The sequence below is a fragment of the Pelecanus crispus genome, chromosome 14, assembly GCF_030463565.1.
Source record: "Pelecanus crispus isolate bPelCri1 chromosome 14, bPelCri1.pri, whole genome shotgun sequence".
Classification (NCBI taxonomy): domain Eukaryota; kingdom Metazoa; phylum Chordata; class Aves; order Pelecaniformes; family Pelecanidae; genus Pelecanus; species Pelecanus crispus.
Genome location: NC_134656.1, coordinates 18,596,479 through 18,612,425, shown reverse-complemented (window position 1 = coordinate 18,612,425; position 15,947 = coordinate 18,596,479). Strand labels below are relative to the sequence as shown.

At 46.6% G+C, this 15,947-nt stretch overlaps 1 protein-coding gene across 3 annotated transcripts; it reads right to left on the bottom strand.

The window, feature by feature from the left end:
• Window positions 1-1,803: 1,803 nt before the first annotated feature.
• LOC142594886 (centrosome-associated protein CEP250-like) lies at window positions 1,804-15,947 on the bottom strand. 3 transcript variants are annotated; one of them, XM_075721227.1, is made up of 10 exons: window positions 15,910-15,947; window positions 13,751-13,807; window positions 12,974-13,056; window positions 11,646-11,811; window positions 10,818-10,924; window positions 5,387-5,820; window positions 4,015-4,159; window positions 3,604-3,737; window positions 3,203-3,420; window positions 1,804-2,165 (listed from the first exon to the last, which is right to left on the bottom strand). In XM_075721227.1, the coding sequence occupies exons 6-8, from the start codon at window positions 5,680-5,682 to the stop codon at window positions 3,663-3,665; spliced, it is 516 nt and encodes a 171-aa protein (XP_075577342.1). In that variant the 5' UTR covers window positions 5,683-5,820; window positions 10,818-10,924; window positions 11,646-11,811; window positions 12,974-13,056; window positions 13,751-13,807; window positions 15,910-15,947; the 3' UTR covers window positions 1,804-2,165; window positions 3,203-3,420; window positions 3,604-3,662. The 3 variants fall into 3 exon arrangements, with proteins under 3 accessions (XP_075577342.1, XP_075577343.1, XP_075577341.1); XM_075721228.1 differs by lacking the exon at window positions 1,804-2,165 and having other exon boundaries at window positions 3,128-3,420; window positions 5,387-5,614; window positions 5,718-5,820; XM_075721226.1 differs by lacking the exon at window positions 1,804-2,165 and having other exon boundaries at window positions 3,128-3,420.

Here is a 15,947-nt window from a genome sequence, read left to right as displayed (position 1 = left end):
CTCTTACGAACCATTTCTTTCCTCTTTCAGTACAAAACTATTTTCCACGGTATCATTTTACAGTAAGAGAAGATCATTCTTTCAGGAAGAGAAAATAAACACAGGGAAGTAAGCTTTGCAGAGGCGTAACATGCTCCAGAACAGACCTCATTTTATGTTTAGTAGACTACAACTGAGTTGAGGAAAAAGAATTTTGCATCATCTTTGGTACAGCTGTTGATACAGGCCACTGGAGCTTTTGCATTTTTTAGACAAACACGCGTTTTTTTGACTCACTGGCAGCTTTAGCTTCACTAGAACTCACTTTCCTAGACACACACAGATGACAAACATAGGTATCTACACACATTTTCTCAAGCCTAAGTATAGCCAAGAATTCCTCGCCCAATATGTCCCAAGTTGAATATTTCATTAAAGAGTACAGCAACGCATCTGTCCTTGTGAACTGCCTCCTTGCAAAAAAGGAATGATTTTTTTCATGCCGTTTCTCCAAACACTCAAGATCTTTTAAAACTGCAGTTGTGCCACCAAACCTGCTTAGGGTCCCTTCTTCCACCTTTTGACTGTCCTTAGATTTCACAGGCACATGCTCTATTCCATCTTCCAACCACAAAAATACATAACACACTGAGACCCAGAGCACAATCCTACGGATGTCCACGCACACCTTGCTGTTTTGACAGGGAGCCACTGAAGGTCCCTACAAGCACAGCTGCACGTGCAAGATTAATTTCACTTACGCCATATGTTACTGATTTCAGTGAACGTAGTTTCTGAAGCTTTAAACTGAAAACCGTATCTTGACACTTCACCACAGTAGAAGTGATCCATAACTAGAACCCTACAAAAATGCAGTAACACAAATTGCAAACCCACAGCAGCAACAGCTTCAGAAATATTTAGACCAAGAACAAGGGAGAAAAATAAAACAGCTTCATCTCACGCACAGGAAAGCAGCAGACAAAGGGTGGGCATTTAGAGCCTTTACAGAAAACAGGCATTCTCCTTCCATTCCTCAACCCATCTGTTAGGTCGAAATATTGCAACACCACTATGGCAGTATTGAGAGCAGGGAACAACGGCCCCGCCACTGCACAGCCTATCCTCCCATGCTATTTACGTAGCAGGACACATAGACAGAGGGACCTATTTTTCCACACATGACCCTGAATTTCCTGAAAAATTTATGCTTACCAAAAATAGCCATTTGGAACATATTGCCAAACAACATTTGGCAATAAAACTTCAATGTGTTTGACACACGCACATTTCTGGTAACTTGCTATTTGCTTCTTGTTACTGCTGTTCTGCCTTCAGAAATTCTGCTTGTAGCCAAGTGACTCGCTACTGGTTCAAGCATTTACCTTCCTGCTATTACCACCACATGGACACAGGCAAGTAACTTCACTGCTCTTCTAAGTTATCCAAGTGAAAATTGCAGCCACGGAAGAGGAGGGAAAGAGCAGAGAAGGAGAGGTCAGGCGGCAACAGAGCCCTGCAGGCTGCCACCGGTCAACACTGCACTCTTTAAAAGAAAAACCAAACCACACACAACAAAAACAAACAAAACAAAACCAAAACAACCCCGGACATCAAAACCCAACACAGAAAAAACAAGCAACAACAAACCAAAACCATGACATTGTATCTTTTTATCTTTCGGAGCTTATCCCTGTCTTGCCATATTGTCTTGTCAGAGCATGAAGCGCAGGCGATCTGTATCCCCATGGCATTTGTATGTGACGAATACACTTTCAGAAATAGTCCAGATCTCTAAGACTGGTGTCATTCTTGTGGTTTTAATAACCATAATTCAGTTTTATTGACCAACGCATTTGTGAGGAAACTAATTAACTTTTAAACATAGCCTCCCCTTGGGGAAAAAGAATGTGTTGGAGACTGAAAAAAAATTATGATTCAGAGCTCCCAACCACAGGAGAGTGGTGGGGAAGTTAATGAAAGTGAAGACAAACAGCAGCACGTTAAGTGAAATTTGGCTTCAATTCTGATCATGTACTTAACAGACTCTCCAAGTCTACACCTCAATCCTATGAATGACTAGTCCTTTGTTGGAAGGACAAACTTCTTTTACTTAAAAATCCTAGATGGAAGGTTCCAGGGAACAGAATGTGGATTGAGCCACAGCACAACATGCCAGCAACACTCTAATGAAAACAAACAAACAAACAAATAAAAATCAAGTTTAAGCATCAGTTTCCATCATGTTTCATTCATTACGCTTCTACTGTGCATCTAGGTGCTCAAAAGTTAACTATACTGACACCACATATTACTAAAAATTTAGTTATGCATAGAAAAATAAAAGGCTATTTCCAACTTGCCCATAAAACTAGTATGAACAAGCAGAAAAGAAACACTTGACCCTAACGAAAGTTAACGGCAGCTCTTAATTTATCCTAGATGAAAGTTCATTCTTTTACCTGAAAGGAAAACATATGTGACTACCAAGGGACCAATGCAGGAACGAGGCATGCTCCGGTAACTGCAAATTTTCGTCAGCTTTTTGGCACTGGCAGCGGATTTGCCTTTTCTCTGGGTTTGATGTGGAGTATCTGTAGCGTCCTCGAACTCACTAAGGTTTCTCAGCCCGACTCGCGCCGAGAGCAGCAGAGGCTGCCCAGCCCCAGCGAGGAGCAGCCGGGGATGGGATGGGATGGGATGGGATGGGATGGGATGGGATGGGATGGGACGGGGCTGCCTCTGCTCACCCTGGCCGGACAGGGGCTTGGCCCCAAAACCCCTCAAAAACCCCGGTGCAGCGTTTGTGCCAGGGCCACTTCCACCCCCACCGGCCCTCCAGAGAGATGGAGCAAGACCCTCCAAGAGACCCTTCAGGGGACCCTTCATAGGACTTTCTGTAGGACTCTCCTCTGAAGTCTCCACAGGACTCTCCTGAGAAGGCTCCAGGCCACAAAGCTTCCTAAACAAGGCAAAAACTTTGGCTGCTTTCTGCTTCCCCACTTAAGATTCCCTGTAAAACTGGGTCTTAGCCTGACCAAGGCTGTAGGAGGGAGGAAGACGGGGGAAAACACTGCAGGGAAAATGCCCAGACACAGTATGGCCCGGCGTGAATAAATGTAGGCACAAGCAAGCCCTTGGAAGAAAACTCTTTATTCTCTGCCCAGGGGAGCTGCCCAGGGACTCTGTGGCCCACCCAGAAGCACCAGGCTTTTGGTCTCACTTGACTGAGTTTCTCTTGGGTTTCTGCCTTCTTCTCTGCCAGTATCCTCAGCTCTACCCACAGCCCCTCCTGTTGCTCCTCTGCTTTCTTCAGCAGTTGCTCCAGGTGGGCTTCTCTGTGCAGAGCTCTTCACACAAGTTCAGCTTCTCCTGGTCAGAGATCTTTGCTCTCTCCATCTTGTCCACTTTACCTGACAGAATGTCATTCTCTTGCTCCAGCTACAATCACAGAAGCACACAGAAAATAAAATACAGTAATATTTACTGTGTAGAAGGTTTGGCTTGGATGGAAAAAGGAACATTTCCATATTCAGACAGTCACACTGTCTGAAGGCATGAAGTCTGAAAAGAAGCAGCAGTTGGAGACAAACACCTGGCAAGATCTTTGGCAACTCTGCTCACCTGCAACACAAGTTTCTTCAGTTGCACTTTATCCAACGCAAGGACTTCATTAATACTGCTCATCGTTGCTGTTGCAACATGTAGATCAGATACTTATTCTGAGCCCCCGTCAACTCTGCTACTGACTGCTCTGCCTGAAGAGACATAACAAATGAAAATGAAGACAGGAAAATTCCTGACTTTAAGCAGCAACTCCAGATCCCCTTTTGTGTCTCTGACATACTCTCAGTTCAGTGTTCCCAATAAGCATGTGGGGACTAGTTACACCAAAGAGCCTGTGTGGTCTGATCACCATTTTCCAAGGAGAACACTGTCCCCATCTTCTACTGCCAGAAATGGCATCTGTGGTGGTCTTGCTATCACAACTCCCTCTCCTACAAGGGCAGCCCACTAGGAATAAGGTGACCATACCTTTTCCAGTGCCATGGTAAGCTCATGTTTCTCTTGCTTCAGCGGATCTCTCTGAAGGTGCGATTCCTCCAGTGTCTCTCTTGCGACTACCAACTCACTCCGTAATAGTGAATGTTTTCCTTCAAGTGCAGCTAAGTCGTTCAGTCTATGAGAAGGGGAAAGACAAACAAGTTTTTAATGTAAAAACATTCTCATTTCCAAAACCAAGAGTACAGAATCATAGAATCATTTAGGTTGGAAGAGACCTTTAAGATCATCCAGTCCAACCGTAAACTTGACACTGCCAAGTCCACCACCAAACCATGTCCCTAAGCACCACAGTCTACACATCTTCTAAATACCTCCAGGGGTGGTGACTCCACCACCTCTCTGGGCAGCCTGTTCCAATGATTGACTACTCTTTCTGTGAAGAAATTTCTCCTAATATCCAATCTAAACCTCCCCTGGCGCAGCTTAAGCCCATTTCCTCTCGTCCTATCGCTAACTACTTGGGAGAAGAGACCAACACCCACCTCACTACAACCTCCTTTCAGGGAGTTGTAGAGAACAATAAGGTCTCCCCTCAGCCTCCTCTTCTCCAGACTAAACCACCCCATTTCCCTCAGCTGCTCCTCATAAGTCTTGTTCTCTAGACCCTTCACCAGCTTTGTTGCTTTTCTTTGGACACAATCCAGCACCTCAATGTCTTTCTTGTAGTGAGGGGCCCAAAACTGCACACAGTATTCCAGGTGCAGCCGAATACAGGGGGATGTCCCAGATATGTCAGTCTGAATGGTTTCCAACAGCTTTCTATTTACACCTAAAGAATGCTGGAATTTCCTGACTACAGCTGCATCTCTCTTTGTCACTGATGTAAGTGAAACATTCATCACTGAGAAAGTAAAACAAGCTTCCAGAAATCACAGAACATTGCTGAACAGTTCAGGTACTCTCAACAGCTTCCTGCCTGTTAGTTCCCTCTCTCCTCTTTCATACATTGGATACAAGACTTTCCAAAGTTCTTCTTTGGGTAAGACAGACTTTTAAAGTCCAGATTAAAATTCCCACAATAACTCCTTTAGCACAGCCCTGGGTAGCAAAAGGGCTGTACAAGAGACAGAGCTCTCTTTATGCTGGTCTCAATTTCTCACCAAGAATCAGTTAACAGCAAAACCACTGCAAGCTCTTTTCCAGTCTTGCCTTACTCAGAAGAGCTCCTGTCAGTCTGATGGTTTTTTTCTACCCATTCTGTTGAAGGCAATAGTTTGACTAGGGAGAGAAACAAGGCTGGGCAGAATGGGTGTGTTTTAAACGTGAACACAGCCCATCTATGAATCGAAGAAGCAGCCACAAAAGGTAACATTGGTAATAGCAAAGTTTAAAACACCTTTACCTGTACTGAAGCTCCTTCTTCTCCAGGTCCCCCTTGACTTGTAAGCACATCACTTCCCAAGACTTCTGGCTTATTTCCTGTTCCACTTGCTGCTGTGCCTGATCCTTCAGGACAGGTATACCCAGAGTGATGTACTCCCAGAGCTGTATGCCAGAGTTTAGGTGAGAGCAGTGTACAAGTATAGATCTAGAAAGCCTTATTTGCTCTGTCCTCAGCTCTGACAAATCTCTGAAGAAGGATAAAGACATCATGTTCACACCACCATCTTTATCAGCTGACTCACTTTTGAAGCACATAATTGAGCAACAGTAAAAGCTGGCAGAAAAGACACCTTCGTTAGGGACGAATCATTCATCTGACACTTTGGGATCAGGACACATCTTCATAGTTGAGCAATGAGTCTATTTGATGGTTGAGGAATGAGTCTATTTTCCCTGCAGAGATAAGAAGAAATGTATGGAACAGCCAAAAGGCTTCAAGTATCAACTAGTAAGGTAAGGCATACTCCACACATTAAGGAAAGCTTATAATTGTCCTGGTTTCGGCTGGGATAGAGTTAATTTTCTTCCTAGCAGCAGGCATAGTGCTGTGTTTTGGATTTAGTAGGAGAAGAATGTTGATAACATGCTGATGCTTTTAGCTGTTGCTGAGTACTGCTTATGCTAGTCAAGGACTTTTTCAGCTTCCCATGCTCTGCCAGGCGCACGGGAAACTGGGAGGGGGCACAGCCAGAATAGTTGATCCAAACTGACCAAAGGGCTATTCCATACCATATGACGTCATGCTCAGTATATAAACTGGGGGGGGGTGGCTGGGGAGCAGCGATCGCTGCTCGGGAACTGTCTGGGTATCGGTCGGCGGGTGGTGAGCAATTGCATTGTGCATCACTTGCTTTGTGTATCATTATTATTATTATCATTATTATACTGTTACTATTAGCATTACTATTTTACTTTATTTCAATTATTAAACTGTTCTTATCTCAACCCAGGAGTGTTTCTCACTCTTACTCCTCCGATTCTCTCCCCCATCCCATCGGGGTAGGGGGAGTGAGCGAGTGGCTGCGTGGTGCTTAGTTGCTGGCTGGGGCTAAACCACGACAGTCCTTTTTGGCGCCCAACGTGGGGCTGTGCTTCCAACCCTGGGGCAGTCGGTTCCAGGTGTACTGAACACCCCTCCAGGTCAAAGCAAACCGGGGCCTGCACTCTGCTGCCAAAGTGCATTAGCAATATCAATTGTGGCATACCACTTAGCTGCCTTTGACTCCAGTTCATATTGAAGTTCTAGCATGTCTGGCACGGCAGCACTCAGCGGCGGTGTAACTTCGTTCAGGCCACGATAGTCCACTGTTAGTCTCCACTCCCCATTAGACTTTCGCACTGGCCATATGGGACTGTTAAAGGGTGAGCGAGTCTTGCTGATCACTCCCTGGCTCTCCAGTCGACGAATCAGGTTATGGATGGGAATCAGGGAGTCTCGGTTGGTGTGATATTGCCGCCTGTGCACACTTGTGGTAGCAATCGGCACCTGTTGTTCCTCAACCTTCAGCAACCCTACAATCGAAGGGTCCTCTGAGAGACCGGGCAAGGTGGACAACTGTTTAATTTCCTCTGTCTCCAAAGCAGCTATACCAAAAGCCCACTAGTACCCTTTTGGGTCCTTGAAATACCCTCTCCTGAGGTAGTCTATGCCAAGGATGCACGGAGCGTCTGGGCCAGTCACAATGGGGTGCTTTTGCCACTCATTCCCAGTTAGGCTCACTTCAGCTTCCAGTACAGTTAGCTGTTGGGATCCCCCTGTCACTCCAGAAATACAAAGGGGTTCTGCCCCTCTATAGTTTGATGGCATTAGCGTGCACTGTGCACCAGTGTCCACTAGAGCCTTATACTCCTGTGGGTCTGACGTTCCAGGCCATCGAATCCACACAGTCCAGTAAACCCAGTTGTCCCTTTCCTCCACCTGGCTGGAGGCAGGGCCCCTCTAACACTGGTCACAGTATTCGCTGTTCACTTCCTGTAAATGTGAATCAAAAGTCCCCTGATCAAGGTCGGAAGTAAAATTAGCCCTCTTACTCTGTCTGGGGAACTGCTCACTGGAAACTGGAGCTGCAATTTTCCTGGGAGAACCGCCTTTTCTAATAGTTTTTCCTTGCATCTCACGCACCCGTGCCTCTAAGGTTGAGGTGGGTTTTCCATCCCACTTTCTCATGTCCTCTCCATAATCACGCAGGTAAAACCACAGGGTGCCCTGTGGTGTGTATCCTCTATATCCTCTCTCTTGAGCATAGGGACGTTGACTCCTAATGGCTGAGACACTGGTCCGTGCAGGTGGAGAGTAGGACAGATCCTCTCTGAGTTGTTGGAACTCTTGGCATATTTTTTCAGACAGTTTTTCCACAGCTGAGACACAGGCCCGTAGGGAGGAAGAGAGCCTTTCTTCGTATTCCCGGAGTTGTCTAGCCACTTCATCCACCGTTGGTGCCTCGTCGTCTTTCCAGGCTAGTATTGCCAACGAGTTGGAATACGATGCTGGTGCGCTCCGTACCACCTTCCGCCACATGGATTGTGTGCACCTGACTTCATCTGGGTCTTTGGGTAACTGCTCATCATTCAGGTCACTGTAAATCACCTCCAGCACGCCTAATTCCCTCAGGTACTGGATACCTTTCTCTACGGTGGTCCATTTGCTTGGGCGGTATAAAACATCCTCCTTGAAGGGATACCTTTCCTTCACGCTTGACAGAAGTCGCCTCCAGAGGCTGAGCGGTTTTGCCCCTTTTCCAATTGCTTTGTCAATGCCCCCTTCCCTGGAAAGGGATCCCAGCTGCTTGGCTTCCCTACCCTCTAAATCCAGGCTACTGGCCCCGTTATCCCAGCATCGGAGCAGCCAGGTGATGATGTGCTCGCCTGGATGACGACCGAAATCTTTTCGCATATCTCGCAGCTCACTCAGGGATAGGGATCGGGTGGTCACCATCTCATTTATGGGTTCTTCCTCCTCTGGTTCTTGTGATGGCCCTGGTTCATCTTCATCCCTTACTAAACGAACTGATTTCCTCGTGTATTTTTTCTTCTGTATAGGGGCAACTGATACCAGCGCAGGTTGGTTCTCTGGTTTAGCCGTAGTGTCTGTCACTGGGGTTTGAGTAGCCGCAGTGCCCATGGCTGTGGTTTGAGTAGCCGCAGTGCTCATGGCTGTGGCTGGAGTAGCCACAGTGCCTGGGGCAGGGGTTTGAGTAGCTGCAAGGCCTGTAGTGGGGGTTGGAGTAGCCGCAGGGCCTGTAGTGGGGGTTTGAGTAGCCACAGTGCTTGTTGTTTTGTCATCAGATCCAGAGACCTTCTCTTTCTTTTGAGGGTACTGATTAGTGTTGACCACGGCTCGATAGGCATGGGCCAGTCCCCAGCATGTTGCAATGATTTGTGTCTCTCTGGAGCTACCAGGGTGACAACATACTTCTTCCAAATACTTTACTAATTCTTCAGGATTCTGCACTTGTTCAGGGGTGAAGTTCCAAAACACTGGAGGTCCCCACTGCCCTAGGTACTTGCGCATACGATCCCACACACCCTGCCACTCATAACTATCCAGCCTTGGGGTAGATCTCTGGATGATATTTTTAAACTGCTTACTGACCTTTATCAAAACGGAAACAACATTCCCAAGAAGTATCAATAGAAGTATCTTAACTGCCCAGGGGTGTTCAAGATACTGGAAAGTTGTTGTAATGAAGGAGGAAACATCATAGAAGAAAGCAGCAAAGGTGCCATTCTGTATTTCCTCCACAACAAGCCTCTCAGAGTAAGAAGTATAATTGCTAACTCTCTCTATGAGGTAGTACCCGAAGTACAGTAGTGACTTCTGTATGAAACCCAAATACCAAAGAATGCTCAAGGTCAGGGTTTTGATAAGGAGCCTCCAAAGCAAAAGATCATGAATCACTGCAGAGCATAGCACACTACACAAACTGACAACAAGCTTTAATGCGTGCTGCAAAAAAAAGAACATGGTGCAGATCAGATGAACTAATATCGTGACCGGCAACTGTTAACAGACTCCTTAATACACTCTGGTTAATCTGTTGTTATCTCAAACCCTTCGGGCCCCACGTTGGGCGCCAAAAAGGACTGTCGTGGTTTAGCCCCAGCCAGCAACTAAGCACCATGCAGCCGCTCGCTCACTCCCCCTACCCCGATGGGATGGGGGAGAGAATCGGAGGAGTAAGAGTGAGAAACACTACTGGGGTGAGATAAGAACAGTTTAATAATTGAAATAAAGTAAAATAGTAATGCTAATAGCAACAGTATAATAGTGATAATAATAATAATGATACACGAAGCAAGTGATGCACAATGCAATTGCTCACCACCCGCCGACCGATACCCAGACAGTTCCCGAGCAGCGATCGCTGCTCCCCAGCCACCCCCCCCCAGTTTATATACTGAGCATGACGTCATATGGTATGGAATAGCCCTTTGGTCAGTTTGGATCAACTATTCTGGCTGTGCCCCCTCCCAGTTTCCCGTGCGCCTGGCAGAGCATGGGAAGCTGAAAAAGTCCTTGACTAGCATAAGCAGTACTCAGCAACAACTAAAAGCATCAGCATGTTATCAACATTCTTCTCCTACTAAATCCAAAACACAGCACTATGCCTGCTGCTAGGAAGAAAATTAACTCTATCCCAGCCGAAACCAGGACAAATAAGGTAAATGGCTGACAGTAACCCAGAGTTTGAAATTGCATGCTGACACCAGAAGAATGTACTATTACGGCTACACTACTTTTGTTTGCATAGAAGACAACTGTGAGGAAGGAACCTCAGAGAGCCCAAGAACAAGAAAACAATCATAAAAAGGAGGTATCAAACTAAGCAAAATAAATCGGATAAATGCAATAACAGGGTAGAGAAGCTATTCTTTCTCTCAGCAATGTTGGTACAGGAGTAAGTGGATGCAAACTGACCAGAATAAACGTAAGCTGGAAAGGAGAAGAGAAAAAAAATACATATATTCATGAATGATCTTCCCATCAGGAGCAGTGGGAAAAGAAAGCCAGTGAGATCTAAGGCAGGCTTTAATCACTCTATAAAAGGGACCGCTCTACATGCTGCATGCATAGCTTTGGTGAGTCTCTTCCAATGTGTCCCCATATGCCTGTGTCTGTATTAATATGCCCAGACATCAACATAGTCAAGTTCACCTACTCAGGGCCTCTGCATTGCTTATAGCCCAAGCCCCTCAGTTTTATCTGAAAACCAGCATCAAACAAAATTATTCTGAAAATAGCCTAAAGCATGCTTAATGGCATTGCTTCAGACTACCAAAGGAGAAATTGTATCTTTAGCCGCAACTAAAGTAACATCAAGGCTCAAAAAGCAGGTGTGAAGGGAAGCTACATTTTTTCTGCAAGAGATCTAGCCTTAACTTCTACTCACTGTTCAGCGGCAGCCTTCATTTCCAGAAAATGATGGCAGAAAGTTACCACCTGATGCCATAGGCTGAGTAGACGGTTATGTTCATCCCTCAAGCAGCTGACATAAAGCTAAACATGCAAAGACAAAAAGAAATGCCAATTCAGCCTTCACCATCACTGTACAAGTCTTTCAGATAGGAGAGAGTACAACCATCATCACCAGGTCTCCTTTAATAACAATTCCAACAGGAGCATTAAGGACCAAATAGGCACCACATAAGCATCCTCAGTAGACCTGCCACCTGACTTCAAAGAAGGGAACATCCACACTTCTCCTGCAGAAGTGGATATCAGCAAAGCAAACTGATCATGATTCATCATCTCGCCTTGCAGAGGTGTCTAACAGTCTTGGTGGAGGAAGACAAAAACAAGCCCCTCAAAGACCAGTGTCAGATTTGCTTACAACAGCCTACTGGTAAGGGAGGCCTGTCTTGTTCTTCTGTTGGCTACTCTAAATGTCAAAACACACAGACCTCTCTGGTCTCCACTGCTGTAGACAGAGATTTAGGAACTATTAAAAAAATGAGCATTCATGCACGACTGCCCTACAGTGCCCAACAACAGCAAACATTTGCCTTTAAGACTGAGAAGTAAGGTCACAGCAGGTGGGCAACTTCCATCACAATTTGCTGACACTCCTCCATCCCACAGCCCTGTCTTCTGCTAGTCAACACCAATACATCCTCAATGTAGCCACAACTTTCACACAGCAAGTCCTCTATGCCAGAAATAAAATGCATTCTCACTCCACTCTGGCATCACGTCTGACATTCCCGTAGCTTATCCTTACCTCACGTTCATTGCGCCATTCACTCTCCTTCAATTCCAGCTCCTCCCAGGGCCTCATCCAATCTGCCGTCAGTTTTCCAACATCTTCTTTGAGGGCTTAATTAACCTCATTCACTTTATCAAGGTGCTCCCACAAGAGAGCGTTCACTTCTGCCAGATTCTCACACCTTGGAAAGGGAGAAGCAGCAATAAGGTCACTGAACAATTGCTAGCCACAAGCAGCATCCCCGTCATTTTCCAACTCTTTCAACACTGACTTTGTTGTCAGAGAGGTACTAAAAGTGCTTTCTAGGATTAAAGTGACATCTCTGTTACGGCAAACTCATTTGCTTCTCCTTGCTTTGAGCCTTCAATTTCCATCTACAACTTTGGTTCCCCCTTCCTCTTCAATTTTGATGATGCCCACAGTTAACATCTTGCCTCCCCTTCATGCTGCCCAATCACTGGATGCATCATCTTTCTCTGTCATTGTCCTGACCACCTCTCTTCCTCCACTCTCCTAAGTTTCCATGTCCTTGTCCCTTGCAATGTTGCATCCACTGCTGCCCTCACCTTCTTGTTAAGCCTCTCCCTGTCCTATACGCTGTGTAAGACCTGTAGCAAAGACCCCACCTTATTGACCCAGTAAACTGCAGACCACAAAGACAGCACCATATACATAGGGGAAACAGCTTTATATGAAACTTTCAACTGAAAAGTCAAGCACTGCAGGCTAATAACTTTGGGGCCACATACTAATATCCCACCCAGGAAACATTTAATGAACATAATTTCAAGAACTGCTGCCCTGTGAACAAGCACAAAACTCAGTTTCTGGATCAAAACAGGAGTTATGCTTCTCCCACCTTAGCTGGCAACATATGTAACACAGCACACAGACGCCTTTTACACCACACATAATTTATCTCTTGGGCAGAGGAAAAAATAGGGCAGAAGATGCCTGTGGTGCCAAGTGCTCTACTGGAAGACTCTGATACAAGCACAGGATATGCCATTCAGGTAAAACCAAACAGGGGGGGCTTCATTCATTCAGGGCTTCATTCTCAACCTAAAATGAGGCTCTGCTGAGTAGCTCACCTACTGATTCATAGAATAATTTAAGCTGGAAAGGGACCTTTGGAGGTCACCCAGAACAAGTCCCCGCTCAAAACAGAGCCATTCAGCACACAACACTATTACTGCACCACAGAACAGATTGTGGACCTTTCTCCTTTCAAAACAGCTTGCCCAACTGCTTCCCTTGGGCAGACAAGGCAGCACTGACAGGTTTCCCCTCACTTCCATGAGCATCCAGGATACCAAGTATGAGGGAATGTGTCTTCCTTTTACCTTTGATGCTCCTCTTCAAACTGAAGCAATGGTTTTTTCAGGCTGTGGTCTTCTGCAGCTTCCCACCTGCCTGGAAGGGATCCCTTAAGAAGAAAGCAAACACTTAGTCAAATCTTGTATTCCCTTCATTACTGTTAGCATCCATAGCTTTCACCTCCATTTGTTCAGTATCTCAGGAGCTCGTGGCTTCTTCCAGGCATAACAGTGTTGTGACTACGGAGACGAAGGGTGTTAATGCGAGTAGCTCTCCTCAGTCCCCCACTGTTGCACACTCACAGCTAGGTATCCTCAGCTCATGACTGTGAGCGCTCATTTAGACTTGAAGCCTGGGAATACTCTCCTACCCTTCATTTCCTAGGTTTACTTAATCCATGAAGCAGAAAGAAAAGCACAGAGCCAGCTCTGTATGTTGAACACCAGCATTCTTGCCTTCCGGAACGCTAAGTTTCAACCGATTCTTTTTCAGGGACAGCCATATAATGTAACAGACAGTATAGCCCTCTCCTGAGACCTAGGACAAATGTTACTCCAGCAACAAAGCACTCTTTCACACAATTAAAATACTTCTTGATAGGGTTTTCTGGACTGGCATTTCTGGGACTACTGGCTGCTCTAAGAATGGCAACTGGACAAAACACTGACAAGCAAACTTACAATGCTCCTTTAAATCCTCAAGTAGCAAAATCTTGTTTTCCTTTGTCATTGCTTTCAGGAGCTTTTTGTCTGCCTTAACGAATGCTACGTACACTATATTTAGTTAGCAACCTGCACACTCACCCCTCCTGCTTCCAGTGGCTGCTCCAACTCTCAACACCAACGCCGGTACTGCAGTACCTAGATGTATACGTACAATGAAGATGAATGAATACAGCTTGGAACAGACTCGGCTCCTCCTGTGTTAGCTTTTCTCTAAGTCTTTACAGCCCAAGCACAGTACATTTCACAGTGCTGCCGATAGAGTCAACAAGAAGTCATTACGATATAGGGAAGCTTCACTTTATCTAATACTAAAAAGATTGAGACAGGGTTTCTTTTACACATAGTGCCATCTGCTCATCCTAAGAAAGCGATGGCAAGCAGAATGATGAGACAGACTTAGACAGCCATGCCGGGCCTATGGCCACTATGTACCCCAAATTAGTATTTCCAATGGGCTAAAAGTCCAGTGGGTCCTTCAAGTTAGAGAAATGAGTTTTCAATATTGCTTTTCAATATTTAGCACGTAAAGGTAGTTTTGACTGATACCGAAAATTACTGCTTACAGAATCTCTAAAACTCGTCTTGGAGCTTTAGAAAGCAGGCATTCTTTATTTACAGCACCGGATGCACGGGGGATACTTCCACCTAACGTGCATACTGCACAACCAAAGACATACAATTTATGTAGGACAGAAATATACATATTCATCATATTTCTTGGGAAAGGTGGTCTTAGGATAATGAATCCCCGGAACGTATTTACATATCCTCTCCCCAGTTGTGCGTGCTCGGTGGTTTGGGTCGTTGGCCCTTGGGGGTCGCTAGTGGTCTTTGTAGAGGGGTCGTGCCGTGTCCTTTCCATGAACTCCAGATCCTTTTCGCATATCTAGTCGCGAGCTGGCCTACTGAGCAGCTTAGCACAGCCTTGCTACAGTATGTGCTAGTCCTAACTGGTTTATCTGCACTTATCTGCACTTAGTTGAGGTTTAACAGGGCCAAGTGTCGGGTCCTGCACTTGGCTCACAACAACCCCATGCAGTGCTACAGGCTTGGGGAAGAGTGGCTGGGAAGCTGCCTGGCCAAAAAGGACCTGGGGGTGTTGGTCGACAGCCGGCTGAACAGGAGCCAGCAGTGTGCCCAGGTGGCCAAGAAGGCCAACAGCATCCTGGCTTGTATCAGGAATAGTGTGGCCAGCAGGAGCAGGGAGGTGATTGTCCCCCTGTGCTCAGCACTGGTGAGGCCGCACCTGGAATGCTGTGTCCAGTTTTGGGCCCCTCAATACAAGAAGGACATTGAGGTGCTGGAGCATGTTCAGAGAAGGGCAATAAGGCTGGTGAAGGGTCTGGAGCACAGGGCTGATGGGGAGCGGCTGAGGGAGCTGGGGGTGTTCAGCCTGGAGAAGAGGAGGCTGAGGGGAGACCTGATCGCTCTCTACAACTCCCTGAAAGGAGGGGGCAGTGAGGGGGGTGTTGGTCTCTTCTCCCAAGTAGTTAGGGATAGGACGAGAGGAAATGGGCTTAAGCTGCGCCAGGGGAGGTTTAGGTTGGAAATTAGGAAAAATTTCTTTACGGAAAAGGTAGTCAAGCATTGGAACAGGCTGCCCAGAGAGGTGGTGGACTCACCATCCCTGGAGGTGTTCAAAAAACGGGCAGAGGTGGCACTTGGGGACATGGTTTAGTCTAGTCTACCCTTGATTGGTTTAGAGTGGACTTGGCAGTGTAGGTTAATGGTTGGACTGGATGATCTTAAAGGGCTTTTCCAACCTAAATGATTCTATGATTCTATCTTGGGTGATGATGCTCCTAGTTCCTCTGATCTTGGTGTTTGCTGGTTCTTAATGAACTTGTTCAAGGTTTGTTAATCTTTCCGTACAGAGATACCGTTTCAAAGAACCACTAAACAAGTCCGCAGTTTCTCTCCACTGAGAGTTAAAGTCACAGGCCGAACTTTTGATGAAAAAGTATAGATCTTACATTGTGTACCATGAGCACAGTCCTGCCCAGCCAGCACAGAACATGCGCTTCTGCTCAGCTGCAGAAGCCAAGCAGGGGCAAGAGGAGCAGGATGGCCTTGCAGCAGTGCCGCGACCACCGCCGGGCCCTGCTCCGGCTCGGCGCCGTCCCGCCCGCGGCAGCGCCGGGGAGGGCCCCGGGGAGGGCCCCGCCGGGGCCGCGCCTCCGCCCCCCGAGCACCCCGGCCCCGGGCGGCTCCCCCCGGACGGCGGCCCCGCTCCTCACCTTGGCCTGCAGCTTCCGCACCAGCAGCGCCTGGCGGT